The sequence below is a fragment of the Lontra canadensis genome, unplaced genomic scaffold, assembly GCF_010015895.1.
Source record: "Lontra canadensis isolate GAN:19392208 unplaced genomic scaffold, GSC_riverotter_1.0 scaffold6, whole genome shotgun sequence".
Classification (NCBI taxonomy): Eukaryota; Metazoa; Chordata; class Mammalia; order Carnivora; family Mustelidae; genus Lontra; species Lontra canadensis.
The window spans coordinates 18,895,607-18,911,766 of NW_022631000.1; the positions used below are offsets into that span (position 1 = coordinate 18,895,607).

Sequence of the window (16,160 nt, forward strand, 5' to 3'; positions counted from 1 at the left end):
TTTCCTGGTCAGCACTAGGAAATGTACTGAAAGACCCCTTCCATTCCCCTTAGGAGGGCAACCCTGCCTAAAACAATGGCTTCTTTGCTAATCACTTCCTTTTTTCTGCTCCCTCTCTACCTTTAAAAACCTTTCCTTTTAGGCGGCTTGAAGGAGTGCCTTTCTATTTGCTAGATGGGAATGCTTCCCGATCCATGAATCATTTAATAAAGCCAGGTAGAGCTTTAAAATTTATTTGTTTGAATTTTTGTTATTTAACAGTGTGAACCACCATCAGAACTACATCCCCAAGAGCCCACAAACCGCAATATACCTTCCCTGTTAGAAAAACTGAGAGACAATTTTACCGTTCCTGAGAATTTTTCCACTTTTCTAACAAAAGTAAATTCTCTCAAATCATGTTGGAACTAGGAAAGATAAAATAAATAATTAAAATAAAATAAACTTAAAGTCTTATAAATATGTTTTACATGGGACATCCTTGTAATAGGAAATAGGAAAAGACCCTGAAAAATTGGATAATGATGAAGGAAAGGGAAGAATTGCTCAGTAAGATAATAATAATCACTGTTTATGTATGAGGACTGAGCTACGTTCAGGCAAAGTGGTGGGCTCTTTCCTGAATTAATCCTCTCAACAACCCTTCCAGGAAGCTATCCTCACCTCCATTTAACAGACGGGGCAACTGAGCCTCAGAGTGGTTACAAGATTTGCCCTACCAAGGCCATGGGGTAAAGAAGCGGCAGAAGCAGGAATGGAGTCAGCCTGAACCCACAGCCCATGTGCCCAGAGCTGGTGAGGGACCTGTGGGGGTCTGAGGCTCTCATTAAGTGCCTCCAGAGCATCTCCTTCTCAGAGAGAATGGAGTAGCAACACCAGGCATGTGGAGGAAGTTTGCAATGAGGTGGGAGGAGAGTGAGAGGTAGATTAAGGCGCATCAAGGCTTCACAACAACTGTGTATTGGGAAAACAATTTTGTTCAAGAGGGCTATTTATAGGGATGTTTTTCCTCAGCACTCCCTTCCCCCATCTCCTCCCTTTTGTGTTAAAAGGCGCCTGGCAGATTGGTAGAGGGTTACAGGCAATGCACAGGAAACTCTGGAACACAATGAACGGGGCGGGGACAGATCCCCACCCACCTCAGAACATCACCAGCTCCAGTATTCAGAGACCCCGAGGGGGGACAGCTGGAGCTCACAACCCCATCTTTGCTCCTTTTATCGTCCTTCTCCCAGCCAGAGGGAAGTCACCAGGCCCAAAGGGGTGCGGAACAGAGTAAAATTAGGAAGCAGAGGCAGAATAAGGGGCAACAGAACAAAACAAACACCAACATAATTAAAATTGGTCAAGTAGCCAAGGCATCCCCTATCCAAGGACTCCCGAATTCTCTGAGGGGTCCAGGTTTTTCCACCCAAGTCTCTGTTTAGCTTTCAAACTCCAAAGACACAGAGTGTGGGATAGGAGAAATGATCCCAAACCCAGCTGCTGAGAGGGACCCCAGAACCTCTGTGAGACCCTCAGGACAGACCCAGCCAGGCCTATGGGGCTGCTGCTTACCGGAACAGCCTCTCACATCCTTCCCTCTGGGCCGCCAGACAGGGGCCCCCAGCCAAAGAGATCCACATGTAGTCTCAGAGGTTAAGGCCAGACCCCGGGCAGATTCAAATGTCTGTCTACTACTGATTCAGCCCACAGCACTTGGCTCTCCCTCCGGCCTTGTGAAGTCTCGCCACATGAGACTAGGCAGGATGCTTCCTGCTGCTGTCTGGCACTGCCCCGCGCCCTTGGTGGAGCGGGACAAGGCGGTCTTGTGCTGCCTGCTTTGCTCATTGTGTCTGAAATACTAAAGACTCATGTAGCGCTACGCTGTATATCCTGGGTCAAAATGACCTTACAGTTTTCAAAACACTCTGGAAAACACAAAAGATTCCCAAACCTCTTGTGTTGGAACAACATTCAATGCAAAGAAATTAGAGCCTAACTGAAATACTCATAGGAAAAGACTCCTTTCTCCAATCATTTCAAACAGCGTGTTCAGAGGTCTCATCTAACTTCTAGGCCTAACCTCTTCCCTCCTACCCAGTCCTGCACTTTACACAAAGGGTATTGCCTCCTGAAAGTTCTGGTACTCTCACCGGCTGGACCCCGAGACCTGACCTTTACTGCCTACCTGCTTGGACTCACTGACTTTTGTCCCGCATTTTTTCTTAAGCTCTTCTTTCCAGCTTATCTCTTAACTCAGGCAAAAGACCCAATGGGCATAACATCCTGTGATGGAAAACGAAACTTCTCCTCAAGCAATAAAGACTGCTCAGACAAAGAGCTCCTGCTGGCCCAGACTACCCAAACCAGTATGAATTTAACCCCGACTCACACTTGCCCAGATGGACCCAAAGACTGAAAGTTACCTTTACGTCATCCTAATAGTAAAATCTCCACTCGGGCAGGAGCACAAGCCTTGTTTACATTACATACAATTTATGTAGAGGCATGATTCCTTCAGGTTCATGTGCCAGCTTATGCCCGCCTCTACATATGATGACAAGGCTCCCCTTCCTATCTGAATAGTCATCCTAACCCTAAATAAAAGGAACCATTCACCCTTGCTGGGGAGTCATGGCTTTGGAAGTTATTCCCCATGATTTCCTTATTTCCTGCAAATAAAGTTTCCTTTGTGCAACAACTCATCTGCTGTAGTTTCCTTCCTTCCTTTTTCTTTCTTTCTTTCTTTCTTTCTTTCTTTCTTTCTTTCTTTCTTTCTTTCTTTCTTTTGAGAGAGAGAGCACACGAGAGCATGCAAGTATGCAAGCAGGGTGGGGGAAAGGGCAGAGGGGGTGGGAGAGAAAGAATCTTAAGCAGCCTCCACCCCCAGCGCAGAGCCGACTAAGGCGATCCGTGACCCTGAGATCATGACCTGAGCTGAAATCCAGAGTCAGATGCTTCACCAACAGAGCCACCCAGGCGTCTTGACATAGTTTCTATCTGTAACTCACCACAGAGTGAACTAACCTTAGTTTGGTTACAGTAGGGCCCTTAACATATAAAGAAATTTTATCTTCCTGTAAAAAATAATTTTTACCCTCACCAGCCCGTATTTCTTTAAGGATTTTTTAGAGAGAGAGAGAACACATGCACAAGCAGGGGGAGGGGCAGAGGGAGAGAGAGGATTCCAAACAGACTCCTCACTGAGTGCAGAGCCCGATGCTGGACTTGATCTCACATCCCTGCCATCACAACTTGGAAACCAAGAGTCAGATGTTCAACCTACTGAACCACCAGCCTCTGATTCTACAAACTTGGGGTCATCTTAGACTCTACTCTCTCCTATATTTACTCTTTTAAATAAAAGTTGAGGTTCTTAAGTAGTAAGGAGGGGTACTGATCAATGCAATTGTTTTTATTTAAATTCAATTAGCCAGGGGCACCTGGGTGGCTCAATGGGTTAGGCCTCTGCCTTCAGCTCAGGTCATGATCTCAGTGTCCTGGGATCGAGCCCCACATTGGGATCTCTACTCAGCAGGGAGCCTGCTTCCCTCTCTCTCTCTCTGTTGCTGCTCTGCCTACTTGTGATCTCTGTTTCTCAAATAAATAAATAAAACCTTTAAAAAAAATTCAATTAGCCAACTTAGAGTACATCATTAGTTTCACACGTAGTGTTCAATGATTCATCAATTGCATTTAACACCCAGTGCTCATTCCATCAGGTGCCTTTCTTAATGCCCATCACCCAGTTACCCCATTCCCCCACCCACCGATCAATGCAATTTTATTATAATAAATAAGACTTTATTATTTTTTTATAACTGAGTCTTTTTCTTTTTCACTATTCCCTCACTTTTGCCCTTTCTATCCCGAAATGCCTAGTTGATGGGAAGCCACTGAACCGCATTCTCAGCTGCAGAACTATGGCCGTAAAGCAGGGTTTCCCCATGCTTTTTTCTCTGCCTGAGTAATGCAGTTGTTAAATTCTAGGAACTGAAAGGGAACTAAAATATAGACAATGCTTCAGAGAGAGAGAGAATATCATAAGTCATAACTAAGTCTGCTCTTCAACTTTTGAGCTAGGAGTAGGACCATCTAAGGACCCCCTCCTCTGCTCTTCTCACCGCAATGGCTTGCTCTTGGGAGTCCACTTAGAAGCAGAGAGGTGGTGGAGCAATGGGAGCTCAGCTGGCATGATTCAGGACGTACCGCTAGCCGGCTGCCCCTGCTTCTAGGACTGAGAGACTGATTCCGGCTCCTGTTCCTTCCCTGCCATCGTGTGGGCCTCTCTTCCACTCTGCTCTGTCTGATTTGAGACTGGTATTGTGGACCTCCTCCAACCCTACTAGGGGTGCTTATTCTTCCTCATTTGACCACTTACAGGCCACAATTGGCAGCATAACCTAGATCTGGGAACTCATGGCACAGAGAAATGCAGTAATAGAACTTGGGATATATAACTTTCTAGAAGTCCTTTTGCTCTGTCCATCCTCATCCTCTATTAGCTTGAGACCCTCAGGGCACTGGCATCCAGGCCCAGGGTGAGCACAAGGCCTGTCTCATAGAAGAGCCTCACTCCATCTATTAGTCTGCTAGGGCTGCCATAACTGACTACCACAGCCCTGGAGGCTGAAACAACAGACGTTTATTTTCTCACAGTTTTGGGGGCTAGAAGTCCAGGATGGAATTGCCACAGGTTTGGTTTCTCCTGAGGCTTCTCTCCTTGCCTTATAGATGGCCACCCTCTCATGATGTCCTTACATGGTCTTTTCTCTGAGTTTCACGTCCCCGATGTCTCTCTGCAACTTCATCTCCCCGTCTCCCAAGGACACTGGTCAGAGTGGATTAGAACCTACTCTAAAAGCCTCGTTTTAACTTAATCATCTTTTTAAAGGCAGTATCTCCAAATAAAAGTCAGATTCTGAAGCACTGGAGGTTAGGGCTTTAATATATGAATCTGGCAGGGGATGCCCAATTCAGCTCCTAACACCCAGCCACCAGAGAAGAGACCAGCATTTTTAAGCTGAGAACAGGGAATAAAAAAGGAGAAGAGAAAATTAGGAAATTTATATTGATACCATAATATTAACTCTTGTTGTCGGCTCAGGTCTTCATCTCAGGGTCCTGGGATTGAGCCCCAGTCTTCATCGGGCTCAGCAGGAAGTCTGCTTGAGGATTTCTCTCCTTCTCCCTGTGCCCTTTCCCCCAACTTCTGCACGCCTGTTCTCTCTCTCTCTGAAATAAATAAATCATGAAAAAAATAAATAAAATTGCTGATTGCTGATTCTAGTTTATGGCCAAGTAAAACAAAAGGCTACCTCACACGTGACACTAAAATCTCCCAATACCCACTCTCTGTCTTCTGTATCTAATTTATTTACAGCAGAGAAAATTACTACCAACATTGGTGAGTGAAGGATGCAGATGGCACACTTTGAACTAAGGCACCAGTCTTAGTTGCAAATAAGATAAATCATGGGTAACAACAAAACTCTATGGTGGGAACTCCATGTGAGTAAAGGGCTTTTTGTCTCAGGATAATCTACTGAAGGGATCATTTATATTACCACCAAACAGCTTAAGTCGTTCTCCTATTAACATTCCTACACAATCTCCATATAATCCTACTTTCTAGGAAATCCCCAGCCCAACAGATAAGCCCTTTGAAACCCAAATCTGATTTTCTTCAGCAGACCCAGAAAAAGCTACACATCTTCGGGTAAGCAAGGAGAAAGAAAAATGAGAAGAGGAAGAGATAAGCAGAGGAAGGAAAGAGAAAGAAAAATAGAGTGTCCAGAATAAGGGCTAGCTTCAAGTTTGCATTTATCATAACGCATACTCAGCAATGAAAGGGGACAGGGACAAATGGGGAGGGGGACAGTTTTCTAGCTTCCTGAGTCTTGCTGTTACCATGTGGCTTCATTATCTGGCTTGCTAAATTGTGAGTTCTTTTGACCATAAGCGTAGATTATTGGGAATTATCAAATAAAGACAACGAACCCCCATGAACGTATATCAAATGTTTGTTTAATCAGCCCAGGCATAATGGACGCCTTGCCCAGTGCTCAGTACTACCTCAACCCTCAACACTAAACAACTTGAACCCAACTTAGCATGACTTGTCACGAATCAGGGACAAAAAGGTCTCAGGCACTACAGGATGAAACATCTAGGATTGTGGTGTCCCCCTGGGGAATCCTCAGGAAAACACAGAAGAATTTTAGGACTGTGTCAAGGTCACCAGCTTTCCTGGTTCACCTAGGCAACTCTGTTTTGCGACAACTTACACTTCTGTGTTTGTTGGTGATTAAGGGGATCTGATACATAGCTAACGTTACACTACGAAGTGTATGAGAATTATTTGTAAACTACCAGTGGACTTTATCGTTAGAAAGATGACATTTAACAAAAATTACAAGTAATTAAAAATTCAATGATAATTGAATAAAGCCTGTTGGTTAGTTAATATTATGGTATCAATATAAATTTCCTAATTTTGATAATTATGCTCTGATTATAGCAGATATTAATATTTGGGAAAGTGGAGTGAAGGGTAAATGGGAGTTCTTTGACTATTATTTGCAGATTTTTTATAAGCTGAAATTACTTCAAAGTGAAAAGTTAAAGGACTGTTTTCAAGGATTGAAAAAGGTAATTTAAACCTGACAATTTATCTATATTTTGTCTTCTGGGAGCCTGGACCCAGGAAAAAAGCACCCCCTTCAGCCTCTCTCCTTTGCTGTCAAAATGATGAAGTCCACTGTAGGGTAGATGAAATGAATGATTATGAAAGTGCTCACTAAAGTAAACTCCTAAACAAATGTTAATAGTAATAATTATTGTCTCATATGGAAATGCTTCTTATAAAGGGAGGAACAAGCCATCACACTGAATACCCTACCAGAGATTCTCTAATGCTTAGAAATTGCTGTCCTGGCACTAGAAAGCAGGGAGTCATTGACTGGTTTTGAACAAAGCAGGCATATGACGACAATACTTCAGGAAGGTTTGTCAAGCCTTTAGCACATACGATGGAAGAAGTGGGCAGAGCCTGGACTCAGCAAATCCCACTATGAGTTTTTCTAATAACTGAGGAGTGAACAATCCTTACTGTAGGGGCGTGGAAAAAAAGAAACCCAGAGGGGAGGCATTTTGAAGGACTCATCAGTCCAGGCAGGACTAGCCTGGAGGTGGGGTTGGGAGGAAAGAAATGAGTCAGTGATTACTTGAAGATGTCTAGCCACGATGACGGTGGCTATGCTAGTGTCACTGAGAGACGGATGGAAAATGCAAGGAAGGAGACCCCATACACAGAGCTTGGGTTTGGAACTCCAGTGGCTCCAGAAGTCAGGCAGGTGCAAAGGGGGGGAAGACAGGTGGGGGGAGCTGCAAACCTGAAAGGGAGCTGTCACAGCGGGGCATCAGCAATCCTTGCCATGTGGGATTGCACTTTCCCTGTTACCGTATCTCCCATTTTTGCAAGAGGAGCTAGAAACTCAGATCTCTTAAGTGAAATCTCTTAACCCTTTAAAGTTGGCACGCAATTTTAAAAAAAATTTAAAGCGTTGTGTATGCCAGACCAAACACATCTGTGAGCCAGGTTCAGAAGGCAGGCTGTCACTTGTGACCTCTGGCAAAGACAAAAGGTTAAGGGTCAAAGTTCACTGTCAATGTGATACATAAGGAATTAAGGGACTGTAAAGGGATTCAGTAACTACTATAAAGTTTCCGTCAGCAATCTAAACTGTATGAATGTCTATATATGGATTTGACTTTATACAGGAAGTTTAATCTTCAAATGGTTAAATCATAAGAATTTGAGTGCTTACTGTGTACTGAGTACACAGAAGTCAAGGAATTTCAGATCTAACTGGAGAAGAAAAAAATCACGTCCTCCTGAAAACTCGAGACAAATTATCAAATGGCCTGGGAGACTCCTTTCTCCCCGTTATGCTCGAATATCAGTCACCTTAAATCCTGGATACCCCGCACATCATTTCCACTTGGCAAACTTGCAATAATGCGTGTGTGCGGTGGTGTGTGTGTGTGTGTGTGTGTGTAAATCTGTAACCAGAGATCTGATTTCTTGGGCAGCCGTTACAAGGCGGCAGCCTCCAGTCTTCCCTCAGCGTAGGAGCGGAGGGGTTGGGGTACCTGGGCGCTGGAGAGGAGGATGGGAGTGGCTGGCGGAAGACCGCTCGCCATCGGGTTTCTCCGCTGGACTCCCTGTCTTTGTCTCTGTCACTACTTCGAGTGTTTGTGTAGGAGAACGCAGGCACCAAAATAGAAAGTGTCAAAGAGATGGTGACAACGAGGATCAAAACAAGGCAGGACTTTTTTTACAGTTCCACCTAGCACCCTGCGTCCCGAAGGCCAGCGCGCCTCCTCCCGCCCTCCTCCAAGAGCCGCGGTGGGGCAGGAAGCGGGCGGCTAGGGCTGCGGGTCCTCCTGGGACCGCGGCGGTTTCCTCCCGAGCTGCCCAGTTATCTCCAGAGCCGCCGACCGGCTCTCGGCGGGGCGCGTCCCCCCCCCCCCCCCCCCGCCCACCCCGCACTCCTCAACCCACCCACCTACTTCCTCCGGCCCCATACACACGCAGCGCGGAGCTGCCAAAAATTTCCACCCTCCGCCCCCCTCCCTAGCTAACTTCCTTCCAGCATTTCCTGAGCTGGATGATCCTAGGATTTGTAAGACAGGAAAAAAAGGAAGGCGTGAGGGCGGGCGAGAGAGACAGGATGCTTGTTTTTCGCGTTCCCGAAGCCGTCTGAAGGCAAGACAGCGGGCGCAGGGCAGAGGAGCCACGCAGCCCCCGGGCTGTCTGCTCGCCCTCCGGCTGCTGCCCGCTCGCCGCGCGCTCGTCCTCTCCTGGGCGTCTGCAGAGGCGGAGAGGAGAGCTCGCCCTCCCTCCGAGGCGGAGGAAAACACCCGAAGACACCGCAGGAGCCCGTGAAAGTCCCCGGGACTCCGAGTGAGGAAGTGACACTCCGGCCGGCCGGCCCGCGGCCGCCAGCTCCGCCCGGCCTCCCGCCCCGCGGCCCTGGAGGAGCGCGCCGTGGACTCAAGGCTCCGCGGCCGCAGCGGGCTCAGCGCCCCGCGGGCTCCATGCGCGCTGCCCCGGGCCGCTCTTCGTCCGCGCGCCCATGCGGCCCCTCAGTGCCGCGCCGCAGCCCGTGATCTGACCCCGGAGACCGGCCTAGGCGCGGTGCCACGCACAGGGGAGGGGGAGACGGAGGGGCAACCTCTTTGGGACTAACTCATGAAGAACAAGGGTGCCAAGCAGAAGCTGAAACGAAAGGGAGCCGCCAGTGCCTTCGGCTGTGACCTGACCGAGTATCTGGAAAGCTCCGGACAGGATGGTAAAGTGCCTTCGCCCCCCACCCCCACCTTTTCTTTTTGTTTGAGGGCGAGATGGACTCTGCTGGGGTGTGTTAGATTCGGTTTACAAGTTAATGTAGTCCAGGCCTGTGGGCGCAGTGTACTTTTTTTTTTTTTTTTTCTTTTGAAAGAACACGTACGATTCCTAAGGTGCACGGCGCTGCCGCCCCGACGTGCAGAAGTTGTGGCGGTCCTTCCGCTGGTCGCACATCAGCCGTTAATGGGCGGTGCTGCTTCAAGTTTAACCCGCTATCTCTGCGGGCTGGGGGGTGGGAGCTCCAGGGGTCCTGATCGAGAAGTGTGGATGTCGGAGGGGAGGGATGCGGTCTGGACTTCTGGGATGGTGATCACTGGGCTTCTCCGGATACATAATTACGACCGCCTTGGGTATCCTTTCCGGGCTCTCCAATTTCATCTGCTCGCATCTTTTTTTATTAATGTGCTGGAAGGCAGGGGGTGCGGTGGATCCTGGCTGGGGGAGTGGTTGCACAAACATTTTCTGAATTTCTGAACGGATGCCAGATATATAGTACCTCCCTCCATCCCCTTCCCAACCCCCCAGACCCTTTACCTCCTCTTGGCTTTCAGATTAGCATTTGGTGTGTCAGACCAGAAGAGTGTTGTAAAAAGGTCAGAGGGCCCGGATTTTAAAATAGTTTAGGACATATAAAAGAAAAGGAGAGCCAGCTTCTCCGTTTTCAAGGTCAGACTGCATTTAAAAAAAAAAAAAAAAGGTGGGGGGAATCCTGCAGAGTAGAGACAATTTAAACATTTGTTGGGGCAGAGGGAAAGAAAACAATCTAGGGTACAATAACAGAATTTGGAGTTAGAAGTTTTTAATCATAGGAAAGTTGGGGAAATTGAGCAGAAAATGACTCCTTTTGTAAGGTTGACTGGTCTTGTGCATACCGTGACAAAAAGGCCTTGTCTTCAGAAACTTAAGTGAGAGAGAAAACAGTTCACCATATAGGCCTTGTATTTACACATAGAGAGCTATAACAAAGGAGGAAACTGGAGGGCTGTTTAACTGTGCAGAATAATTCTGCCTCCAGGAAAATCATCTCAAAAGCGATTTGATTAGCTCGTATCAAGTGTGCATCTCAAAAACAGGGCAATGATTTTGTTTCAGTTCCGTTTTTTGTTTTTTGTTTTTTAAAGATTCAGTACCACCTAGTAATTTGCAGTGGTGTGATATTCCTGTGGTATTCTAGACTCCAGTGTGTGCTGTTCCATTAGGACAAATGGCTTAGTATCTCAGAGCTTGGGGGACCACAGGTTTCAGAACTGCCTCTTTTGAAACCAAGAATAAGTCAACTCATTTCATCCTCTCCAATAATCCGGGAGAGGGCAATTTGAAATAAAATTGGACTAAACTTTTTTGAATGTGATAGAACTCCAAAGGTGCATCTTAACCACTACTCTCAGAAGTTCAGAAGGAAATGTTTCTCTCCACCTGTTTTCTTGAGGAACTTCAAGTTTAAGTCCAGATTCACTACAAATGCTCCTGTGATGCCCCTGCCCACCATGTGGGTGTTATTTTGGGCCCCCCTTCAAGCATGAGAGTTGCATGGGGGTGCTTGCTGGTCCTGCCCCATTCTTACAATGTCATAAATCATAAGATGAGCCAGGAATCCCAGCATTCTGTGAAGACACCTCAAAGGCAGACTTTGCCATCTCTTGTTTCACCTGCTTTATATTTTGGGCTTCCATACAGGTTTCATTTGGGGAAGGGGAAAAAAAAGGAAGGGGGCGACTGCTTAAAGAAAAATAATTGAAAACCAGTACCCAGTGTTCCCAGCCTTGGTGAAGTGGGGGGCGGGGGAGGCAAGGAAGCCCAGACAGGTAAATTGACCTGCCTAAGGTCATACAGTAAATCACGGAGGTTGCCGAGGGACCTGACCTACCAGGCTCCTCTTTCTTCCCTAGCTTTCTCATCTAGGCCAACGTTCTCCTCTAATGATTTTTTTTCCCCCTAAATTGAAAACAGACAGCCCTGTCACAGGATCAGCAAACTTTCAAGTCTGACGTACCTGAATACAGTTTAGCTTTGAAACAAAAGGAAACTGACCCACTTAATGATCTAGACACCATTCTTGTGCCACACGAGAATTAGGTGTGCATAATAAACAGCTTATATAAATGAGAGTGATTAGGATTTTTTTTTGCCACATTTAAAACTCATTATGTGGTTACCTCTTATTTTTCTTGCAGTATAGCATCAGTAGGCAAAATGGTAATGGTTTTTTCTTAGACAGTGTTTTTTCCTCACGGACTTTCTGAAGCATGTATTGGTTAGTAGACAAGGCCTGGACTCTGCTTCCAGGGAGGAAAAGCTGACCTGGGCACTGCCCCTCTGCCCACCACCCTGGAAGTTCAACCCAGAATCCTGAGGGTGACAAGTCAGCGTGGTAAAGAAACCAGAAGGCTGGGGAGGACCTTACAAGACAGACATGAGTATTGAAGTGTGGAGTCAAGGGTAATGGAATGATCCTGCATAGAGACAGAGAGAAATGGATCCAGGTTTGGAAGCACAAGGGCAGAAGGGAAGGACAGAGATGTAGGGAAGCCAGGAGAGTACTTATGCTGGGCCAGGGAGGGAAGATGGGGTAGAAGACAAAGCTGGTGACAATTTGCTATACTCAGGCCATCTGCAAATGGGGAAGCTACACCCTGAGGCCGAGCATAAAAGATGAATGCCATCCACTTCAGTCATTTGCTCTGGCCAGCCCTGCTACTTTCAGCCGGATAAATCTGCTAGCTAGCGGAGGGTGTGTGGGTGACCAATAGGTGTCCAGCTCAGAGCAGAAGCTGCCCAGGCCAAGCTTCAGTCTTAATCTTTAGGAAACTGATGAAAACCAGAAACCCTTCCTTATAGAAACACACACACGCGCGCACGCGCACACAAACACACAAATCGTGTATACGTTTTCTCTGGGCATTCACATAGATGCCAAGTTCAGACCCTGCTGTTGATCATGCCAGCTGCACACAGGCCTGATGTGAAGGGTCAGTTTCCCTCTGCTTCTTTGACCACTTTCCCGCTGCCTGGTGAGAACACTCAAGCATGGCACAAAGTTGCTGGTGGCCAACTTGGCCCGCACGATGACTGCCACGCCAACCCTCAGCTCTCCCCTGGGAACCAGATAGCATTATCTTCCTGGCCGGATTAGAGGCAGAAGAGCATCCCTCCCTCACTGGTGTGCTGAAAATAGTACAGTTTGGGGGGATCTTCTTTTTTGACCAGTGAACGTGAAGGCCGTTGCTTGCAGCAATGTAATGAAAACCCCATCATTTTGTCACCTGCAGTTAGAAGGCTGCTGGTGAGGCCCCGTGAGGCCGGAGTGCATCCACCAGCATTCCTTACCTTCTCCATCCTCAGCCCAGCACCCGGGCTCTTCCCACATGGCTTGGAAATTCTGAGGCCGGGAGACCAGGGACCAGTAAGAGCATGTTACCGGAAAAGCTCTCTTCTGCCTCCATTTGCGTCAGCTGTCTCCACTGTGAAGGCTGAAGGCAGAGGACATTCTTTTTTTTTTTTTTAAGATTTTATTTATTTATTTGACAGAGAGAGCTCACAAGTAGACAGAGAGGGAGGCAGAGAGAAAGGGGGAAAAGCAGGCTCCCCACTGAGCAGAGAGCCCAATGTGGGGCTCGATCCCAGGACCCTGGGATCATGACCTGAGCCGAAGGCAGAGGCTTAACCCACTGAGCCACCCAGGAGCCCCATGGCTGAGGACATGCTCACTCTTCTGAGCAACTCTGTCATTTTATTTGATCTCTGGGAAAAGATGATATTGTCTGGCCCAGCGGTTTGCCATGATGGTGGCACATTAGAAGCACCTGAGGAACTTTAAAAAAAAAAAAAAAAAAAAAAAGGCAATGTGAGGGTTTGCCCAGGTCCCATCTCCGAAGAATTAAATCAGAATGTCTTGTTGCCCAGGCAGGCATGAGTATGTTTTAAAAGCTTCCTAGATGATTCCATTGCGCAGGCAGAGTTAGGAACCACTGCTGGCAGTGTAGGGTTTTATGGGCCATTTTCTTCCTGGATAAGGAATCTTGACTATTCAGAATGTATCCTCTGAATGTTTGATAAGAATTGTGAGCCTTTTTATGACTGAGGCTTTTTTTTTTCTAGTTTTTATCAGATTGAAAAGGAAGAAAAATGTATATATATAATTTCTGAGGCTAAATAATTCTCTCTGTTTATTGGTATATTTAACAAATAGGGACTGAGGCATGGGGGGAGGTACCATGGGAGAGAAACAGGTACCCCAGACTCGAGAAATTTACAGTCTAGAGGATGTGAACAAACTTTCAGAAACCAGTAACTCAATGAAGCTCTGAGATTACCTGTCATAACTGAGGGAGGAACTGTAAAAGCTACTATCTACAATCAAATAGATAAGATACCCAAACATAAATGGGAACAAAGTCTTTCTGTTCAAGGCAGGATTTAATACTGCCTGGAGAACCACAAAAGGTACGCTCTTTGGCTTAGGCTTTTGCTCCCCAGCATCTCACCGGGTACATCCTTGTCACACCCTTCCTACCTCATTCTTCATTCTTTAGGTCTCAGCTCCTTCTGGAAACCTTCCCTGACCTCCCAAGTCAGGTGCCCCTGCTGGGTACTCGCATTAGGAGTTCTGGAAGCTTACTGTCTGGCATTGAATTCCAACTTTGCCTGGTATAAGTTACTTACCCCCCTGGGCCTCAGTTTCCTCATTTGTGAAATGGTGATAAGAGGACTGATACGAGGATAAACGAGTTCATACAGGCAAAGCACTTGGCAAAGGACATGCATATGGAAAGCTATGAATGTAGCTATTATTATCATAAAATCCTGGACTTGCCCTAGTGTAATCACCTACCTTCCGTGACTGAATGAGCAAGGGCTCCAGTGAGATGTAAATGATGGGTCAGTTGGGTTGTCAGTCACAAAGGGAGACTGGAGGCAGACTGATTGCCCTACTGAATGAAGAGGCCATTTCCTGCAGGGATTTCCCAGAGCCATGGGAGAGTAGACCCTCGGGGTATAGTGTGGAAGAGCAAAATGTCAACCTGAGTCGAAAGGGCCCTCAGAAAGCTCTGAGAAAGGTGCCCAGCCGCTCCTGTAACCAAAGGGAACTGAAAGAGAAATCAGGTCCTGGAGGTTGAGCTTGTGGGGACAGAACAACAACCTCACAGGCTTGAGTTTTGAGGGACATCCCCATATCTGGGTCCCAGAATTGAACAGGAAGAACCCAAGCAGGAGAATTAAGGCCTTAAGCCGGAAGCAAACTGAAAGCACAAAGTCTGACGGTCACTTACTCTGCATCGTTTGGACATGGCAAACAACCCTCATAGAGAATAGAAATAGCTACTTCCATTTACCCACAGCCCTCCCTCCTGCCACTCTCCAGGCCTATGCCAATAGCCCCTTGACTATTGCACGGCCTCACCCTTCCACTTCCCTAACCCACCCCCACAGGGGGCCACTCAGATGCCTTCCAGCCTCAGGAGGCTCGGGGCGTTGGCCCTGCTGAGGAAGCCCACTCTCTGTCACCCGCCATTCCCTGGAGCCAAGTGAACCATCTGCTGTGAGGTAGGAGGGAGCTGGAGGCCTGGCCTTGTGCTGGGGCAGAGGGAAACGAGGGAAACGTGATGAAAGCGGGAACACCCTTTTCCATAGCCAATGCTGTAAGTGGGGAATAAGCTCCCTGTGCCTTTGGAGCTGTAGATTTGGCTGCATCCTTTTTACCCAACCCCACCCCCACTCCCTCAGGCATCTGTAGGCAAACTGGAAAACTTTTCTGTGGGAGTGGGGAGGAGGGGAGAACGCATTCTGAATTCCAGAAGCTGATTGACCTAGGCCGTCCTGAAACCCTTGCTGGGGACTGTTTGTTCCTGGGTATCACCTCACTGGAGAGTTTCCTGGGATTTTGTGGCAGCGTGGCTGGCTGTGGGTGGGAGAAGCAGGTGGGCTGAAAGACCCAGGACTTAGTCTCAGGATAAGAAATGTGCCCCCCCTTTTTCCATTAGATATTGTAGCTAAATATTTTTGGAACAAAGTAGTGACAGACCCTTCTAATTGGGGTGACCTGGTACTCATTTCCTCCAGAATAGACTGATCAGGGTGAGCTATCCACCCCCACTGGCCTCTGGGTTTCAGAATTCCACTGTCCCCTCTGTGGTGCCTTCACACAGGTCTAGAGGCCCAGGAACGTGGAGCTACTTGTTTTCTTTTTGTTTTGTTTTTCACTCATAAGTTGTCTTGAATTTAAGCCAATGTAGATGTTTCCCACTTACTCCCACCCTTCAGATGACTTTTTTTTTTTTTTTTTTTTGCTTATGTGTGTGTGTCCCACCCAATTTTCTGAGCTATCTCTATGCCCCGGTACAAATGCAACACTTGAGTTTAAGTGGTCTTAATGCTCCTCCCTGGCAGGGCTGGCCTCAAGTCCTTATTGCCGTGGGGCCGCATCCTGCTAAAGCTTCAGGAGTCTGGAGCCTGTCCCTCTAACCCTCCCCTCCAGGATGCAGTTTTAGGTAAGGTTTAGAATAAAGAGCATGCAGAGGAAACAGGCTGACTGCGATTCAGAGAGGAGCAGATACTGGTATTCGATTTTTTTCTAAGAGCAACTTCTAATGGAGAAAGATGAGAGCATGATGCTGCTGGCCGCTAAAGGAAGAAGGAGGAAAAGTAGGTGTCTTGGAGAGAGAGAAGGGACCCAGAAATGAAGGCTGAGCCCCAGGTCAGACTTGCTTGTTATTTTTATTAGTAGGTAGAGTTAATGTCTGCTTTGATTGCTTACTATGTGCCAGTC

General features: G+C 47.2%; 1 protein-coding gene across 1 annotated transcript in view; it reads left to right on the forward strand.

The window, feature by feature from the left end:
- The first annotated feature begins 9,215 nt into the window (after positions 1 to 9,215).
- ARHGAP31 (Rho GTPase activating protein 31) overlaps positions 9,216 to 16,160 on the forward strand; it is a 112,601-nt gene continuing 105,656 nt past the window's right edge. Inside the window, exon 1 of the mRNA XM_032852288.1 lies at positions 9,216 to 9,338. Coding sequence (XP_032708179.1) covers positions 9,239 to 9,338 — 100 coding nt within the window. The 5' untranslated portion in view covers positions 9,216 to 9,238. The remainder of the gene's footprint in view (positions 9,339 to 16,160) is intronic.